This window comes from Buceros rhinoceros, unplaced genomic scaffold (assembly GCF_000710305.1).
Source record: "Buceros rhinoceros silvestris isolate BGI_N320 unplaced genomic scaffold, ASM71030v1 scaffold16264, whole genome shotgun sequence".
NCBI classification, from domain to species: Eukaryota; Metazoa; Chordata; class Aves; order Bucerotiformes; family Bucerotidae; genus Buceros; species Buceros rhinoceros.
Window position 1 is genome coordinate 1,574 of NW_010406644.1, and position 6,607 is coordinate 8,180.

General features: G+C 38.9%; 1 protein-coding gene across 1 annotated transcript in view; it reads right to left on the reverse strand.

The window, feature by feature from the left end:
* Positions 1 to 482: 482 nt before the first annotated feature.
* LOC104491738 (UDP-N-acetylglucosamine--peptide N-acetylglucosaminyltransferase 110 kDa subunit) overlaps positions 483 to 6,607 on the reverse strand; it is a gene marked incomplete at its 3' end in the record, with an annotated part of 13,337 nt that continues 7,212 nt past the window's right edge. Inside the window, exons 5-12 of the mRNA XM_010134205.1 lie at positions 6,053 to 6,132; positions 4,374 to 4,569; positions 3,875 to 4,015; positions 3,570 to 3,670; positions 3,226 to 3,379; positions 3,025 to 3,126; positions 1,959 to 2,138; positions 483 to 641 (exon numbers count right to left, since the gene is read on the reverse strand). Of these exons, the coding sequence (XP_010132507.1) occupies positions 483 to 641; positions 1,959 to 2,138; positions 3,025 to 3,126; positions 3,226 to 3,379; positions 3,570 to 3,670; positions 3,875 to 4,015; positions 4,374 to 4,569; positions 6,053 to 6,132 (1,113 nt within the window). The remainder of the gene's footprint in view (positions 642 to 1,958; positions 2,139 to 3,024; positions 3,127 to 3,225; positions 3,380 to 3,569; positions 3,671 to 3,874; positions 4,016 to 4,373; positions 4,570 to 6,052; positions 6,133 to 6,607) is intronic.

Genomic DNA, 6,607 nt, shown 5'->3' on the forward strand with positions numbered 1-6,607 from the left:
GTTTTGCCCCTTTCCCCCTTCAAACCTAGTTTAAAGCTCTCTTGATGAGCCCTGACAACTCCTGCACAAAGATCCTTTTCCTCCTTTGAGACAGGTGTACCACATCTGTTGCCAGCAGGCCTGGTGTCATGTACACTGACTCATGATCAAAGAACCCAAAGTCGTGCTGGTGACACCAGGATCGGAGCCACGTATTGGTCTGATTGGTCTTTTTGTTTCTTCCTTCAAGAAGATTCTACCTAGAATACCTAGGTATCTAATTCACCTACATTCTAAATAATACTCCATGTTGGTAAAGGAACATAGCTGAGGCTGGAGAACTTTTCAACCCGTTAAAAAAAGCCTGCTAATTAAAAACAAAAACGAACTAACAACTAGAAACAAAAATTTACCCTTGCCTAATTTACCTGCCTGCACCAATAAAATGAAAGTGCCACTTACAGCTGTATTTAAAGCTTTAAGCCTGTAACTTACAGTTTTACCTCAAATTTGTCTGGGTTATGCATGCCCGGGATTGACTGCATTAGGTGTGAGGTTGGATGGTTTCCAAAATCAGAGCTCACATAGCCAATACGAAGTCGACCTTCACTGGCCTTCAAATCCTTGGGATGCTCATATGGTGGCTTGTGAAGAACATTAATCTGTCAAGAAAACATACACAACTGTTTATGAAGTCAGAAACCAAAACCAAATAAATGCCAAAGAGAGTGCCAGAAAAACCCCATGAGCTTGTAGAACTAGCCTTATCCCACATTCAAGAAAGTGGTCTGTGGGCATCTATTCAAACCTGCATAATATGTATTCTATTTGAGCAAACTGTAATGTCCACAATCTGTCTTACGAGATGTCATGTACCTATATTCAGCCAAATAAAGACAGACATCACTACCACCCAGTTTACATTTCCGCTTTTCTACCAGTTTCTTTTTAAGTATTCCACCCCTGATTATTAAATACACTGATACCACATTGCTATGACCAGGAAGTTCTCAAACTACAAGCCACTTGTGACCAAAACAGCATTCCTGTGAAGCACCACAACATACTTCCTGTTCTTACACTCACCACCTTCCCCACATGTCAGCTTGTAGCCACTATCACCAACAGGACTGCCAGTCTATTAAGACAAGCCAGTTTGAAAGCTAAGCATTATCTTCTGAAGCTTGAAACCTTCACATCAGCTAACCAGACCCCTCCACTGGCTGACAGCATATTTTCAATTGTAACTGACAACCTCATGAAGTAGTCCCTCTCAACATTCACAAGCACCAATAGCTATGACACCCTGGTTGAGGAGAAAAAGAAGTAACATCAAATTTTACCTGAAGAATTTGCCACTGACTGCAGCTGCACTCCTGGCAGCTTGAGGTGCTGTGCAGTCTTGTGGAAATTGCTGACAGTTACATAATTACAGCAAGAGACGAAACATTTTTGGTAAAATCTATTCTACTGTACACAAAGTACTCCAAAACAGAATGACAATAAATACTCAAGTACGTGATGCACTGCCCCAGTAACATTGCTGCTATCGCCACTAAAACAAGTGCATTTGGAAATCCCAGAGCTAAACAAACACAAAGCCCACAAGTTCCAGCAAGGCTTCATTAGAAGCAAGGTCAAGTTTCAAGCCCTCCAAATGATGAAAAGGATCATATTTTGAGAAATACTATCACACTGCTACTGGGTCTGTCCTACTGTAGGGGAAGAATAATTTACTCACTGTGCTCTTCCAAAATGCCCCTTGCACATAATTTAATAAAATCTAAAAAAATGTAATAAAGCTTAATAAAATAAAAAAACAAATTGCCACTTTGCAAATCAAATAACACCATGTCCTACCTCTCTGCAGGTCAGTAACTCATAAACCTTACAAAAGCTAATGCTACTAACTACGTGAGCATTAGGTTTTCCAGTAGGAATAGCAAAACCACAAAGTACTTCAATCACAATTGGCCTACCTTGTCCAAACACAGATTTCCATGTCTCTCAGCAATAGCCTTCCTAAAACTGTGAGAAAGGGGATACAACATGCTGTGATGTGGGTGGACAGAAGGCAGTCTGTTTTTCTCCAGTTGATCAGCTACAATGCTAACCAGCTTCTTCATTCTTTCCTCATAGTCTGTCCAGTCACAGACAATCTAGAAAAAGGAAAAATTAAAAAGGCATTGGAACAACAGCTTCCTTTATCTCTGGAGTCCTCAGCACACGAAGGACATGAACGTGATGGAGCAGGTCCAGACGAGGGCCATAAAAATGATCAAAGAGATGGAGCATCTTTCCTATAAAGAAAGGCTGACAGAGTTGGGGCTGCTCAGCCTGAAGAAGAGAAGGCTCCAAAGAGACCTTATTGCAGCCTTCCAGTACTTAAAAGGGGCATATAAGGAAGATGTCTTTTTAACAAGGCCTGGGGTGACAAGAGAAGGGCTAATCATTTTAAACTGAAAGAGGGTAAACGTAGGAAGGACATAGGCTGGATATAAGGAAGAAATTGTTTACAGTGAGGGTGGTGAAACACTGGCACAGGTTGCCCAGAGAGGTGGTAGATGCCCCATCCCTGGAAACATTCCAGGTCAGGTTGGATGGGGCTCTGAGCAACCTGGTGTAGTTGAAGATGACTCGTGAGGGTGCTGAAACACTGGCACAGGTTGCCCAGAGAGGTGGTAGATGCCCCATCCCTGGAAACATTCCAGGTCAGGTTGGATGGGGCTCTGAGCAACCTGGTGTAGTTGAAGATGACTCTGCTACCTCCAAGGGAGGCTGCACTAGATCACATTTGAAGATCCCTTCCAACCCAAAGCAATCTATGATCTATATCACATATTTCCTAAGTTGAAAGAAGCATTAGTCTCAAAAATGCAAGTGAGAACTTCAGTAATTACTGTTTGTGACAGTTTAATCTTATCTTCTGATTTAAGACTTAAGTCTACTCTTTGCATATAAATTAGCGATTGGTCGAGGTGATCAAGTTTAGCATTTGCTGCAGAGGAATCTTAAGAATTATAATCAAAGCCTCATCTTCCTAACCTGCAAACAGTGGGCCAAGTTGCAGTAGGCGTCTGGAAAATCAGGTTTCAGTTTCAGAGCAGTGCGGTAAGAGGCAATAGCTTCTGGTATATTCCCTGAATCCTGTAAACACAGAAATGAGTCAGCAGATAAAAACATACTCAGAGTAAGTATTCACAGTACCCCGCCACATCATAAGAGTGAATCGTTCACATGTGCTACCTTGTGAATAGAGGCCAGGTTGCTGTGGGCATCAGCAAAAGCTGGGTTTATCTGAATGGCACGGGTGTAGCACTGCAGAGCTCCTTGAACATCCTGCATCTCCTTTAGAGTATTTCCCATATTAGAATAAGCATCTGCAAATGTGGGGCTGATTCTGAGAAATAAAGATATTATGTCATGACCAATGAAAGCTCTCCTCCAATGAGAAACCATACCCATACCCACACTTCTGGCTTGCAAAGCAATCTGAATTAGAATTCATTACTCTTAAGTCACTCTGCACAAATCTATGGCATTTTCCTGACATGAACGGCTGGGGCTATTTACAGATAGTGCCCATTTACCTAATTGCCTCTTTGTAATGCATCAGAGCTTCCTGCAACTTTCCTTGCTGTTGCAGTACACTTGCTAAATTCGAATGCGCAGCAGCAAACTCTGGAAACACCTGGAAGAAAAAAAAAAAAGTAGAATCTGTCTCTCAAATGCCCCAAGCAGACCATACTGGAAGAATACCTTTTACCTTTTTTTACCTCAGATCTCTGAGCAGACATTCTTTCACTTACAATCAGAGAGGGAAAAAAACTCCTATGTCATATCACGCATTCCCAACATTAATTCCCCACCTCTCCCTCACCATATGCAACTGTACCTCAAGAGCCTTTCTATAAAGACGGACAGCTTCCTCAATATTGCCCTGTTCCCGTTTGATGTTTGCTAGATTGTTCAGAGAATCTGCGTGAGTGGGACAAAGTCGAAGAGCTGTATTGTAGCATTCTTCTGCTTCCACCACCTTCAAAAAAAGGAATACTGTTAATATGGTATTATTTGTTGTTACAGCACTGTTTATGAGAAGTGACTATACAATCACTTTTAACAGGTTCAAGCTGGAGACTTCCTAAATTATACTTCCTTTTGACTAACTAAATGAGGATAACATCCCATCTTAATAAAGTTGGTGAAACCTAATGTGTAAAACAAACATTCACTGTATTTAAAAAAAAAAAAAAAAATTAAATGGAAAAAAAGAACTAGAAGGTCAACTTTCACCTCTTTAAGTATTGTTCCTTCTTGTAATAATTTTTCTTTAAACCATATTCCTGAACTGCCTGAAACTCTTGGCAATTAAATGGACAAGAAGTACTCCTTACACTGCCTTTCTCCTTCAAGGCGTTGGCCAAGTTACAATAGGCGTCAGGGAAGTGAGGTTGTAGCTCAATAGCCCTTCTGTAGGTGTCTATTGCTAGGTCTATTAGTCCTTGCTCATAATAGACACAGGCAAGGTTGCCATGCACAACCGCGTGATTTGGACTCAAACTCAAGGCTCGCAGGTAAGCTGCTACAGCTCTGTAACAATAAAAAAAAAGGTAAACAATCACCCACAGAGCAGCAATTATATTCACTTTGGTCATAAAAATTACCTACATAAAAAACCAACCAAACCAAAAATAAAAAAACAAAAAAGACTTCAAGGGATATGTATTAACGCCATAAATCTGTCCTGTAAGATGTTACTAAAAACATAGCAGACTGCCTGTAATTAAAAGCCCAATCAAGGGATGAATTATTATTATTATTCCTGTTATTTTAAGCTACGCTGAATTCTGTAATGCCTAGAAGACGACAAGAAACACTTCGTAAAATAGCAATGTTTTCCTCCCACCTGATGCTGTACAGTGATCAGTGCAAATCTGGGAAAAAAAGTAAAGCTTTCATCTACCTTTTTAAAAAAAAACAAAACAAAAATGTCATTACTAGGATAAGCATAAGACCTTTGCTCCATTTTTTTCCATTTATTATTCAATTGTTACAATATAAATGATACCACACTATTACATGTATTTATTCTATCCGCTAACTAAAACATGTATTATGCTTTACTTACACCTCAAACTTCATTTTGTTCAAAAGTGAGATCTTTAATTGTATGCTTCTATAGCATATAATATAGCACTAAATAAATGACTGATGTATTCAAATGCATTTCTAGAAAAATGACAACAGCATACACAGTAACTAAACTCTCAAAAGAGTGCTGTAAACAAAATCTAAAACAAAGAGGAAACATGCCCTTGTTTGGCCTATTAATTCATGGTTAAAATACAAATCACTGCATTATTTACACTGTGTGCAATGCAACTAGTTAGAATAATTAATCTGTTCCCTGCAAGCTTTTAGTAAATTTGGAGCCATAAAACACAGCTACCAGAAATTATAATCCAATTAACAGATGCATATAAACAACAGTCTGGATCTTCTTCCAGAAATAAAAGTAAGATTCACATATCAGATTAGAGGTCTCAAAACAAGTTAGTTCAAAAAGACAGGAACAGTACAATACTGCAACCCCGCGACGCCAACACATAACAAACACAGAATATTCAATCAGATGCTTAGCTGAATGTCAACATTTCAGCTTGTCTTACACGGAAGGAAAATTTTAGAAAAGACACACTTGTAAGATCATATCCTGAATCACATAATGAAAAAGAAGAACTCAAGCCGTCATGCCCTTCTTGGTATAACCTTCTTCACCCATCTTATCTTCACCCATCCGCAGCCTTAATTTCAAATCTATTTTCGTTAATACCTTCAGAAACTCCCATTTTTAACATTAAGTACAGGACAGTAACATAAAGGAATACATTCCATAGGAATTTTTTTTTTATTCCAGTAACCCGCTCTGTATACATTTCAAAGCCACTTGCTTGCTTAGCTTACAGCAGAAAGTCTTTGCTCTACTGTCCAAAGAGACTTTAGATCAGGAACCTAATTTGTATCTTGATACATCTCACAGGCCACTGATAGAGAACAGTACTTATATGCTTACCTGTCAAATATCCTGGCCTCCTTCAGGACATTTCCCAGATTGATGTAAGCATCCAAAAAATTTGGGTCAAGTGTTACAGCCTGAAAATATTTTTGAAGTAACAATTTTGAGCGTTAACAGAAAAACGTTCTTCATGAAACCTAGGTGGCCTTTTTTTTTAATTTGACAAACCCTATCTATAAGCACCTAAGACTTTATCAATAACCTAGTAACGAAGGAAAACTTGAATTACATAAATCAATAATAGAGCATCAGTTCTTTATCTGTATAAAAGACAGCATACATAACTTTCAAATTTATTCATTTGCTTACCTAGGCACCTGCGACTACTGGAGAATAAAGTGTTGAACATTCATTTCATGTTGATCATTCTTAGCACTCCTGCCTACTCATGCTATGATGTCTTTAATTTGTTTTTAGGGGAGAAAACCATAAAAAAACTATCTATAACTGTTATCTACTGCAAAATAAGACAGCATTTTAAAACTTCAGCAGCTCAGGAAAACAGAGAGGGTTTCACGAAAGCAAGAAAAGAGCAAACACATCATGTATGTA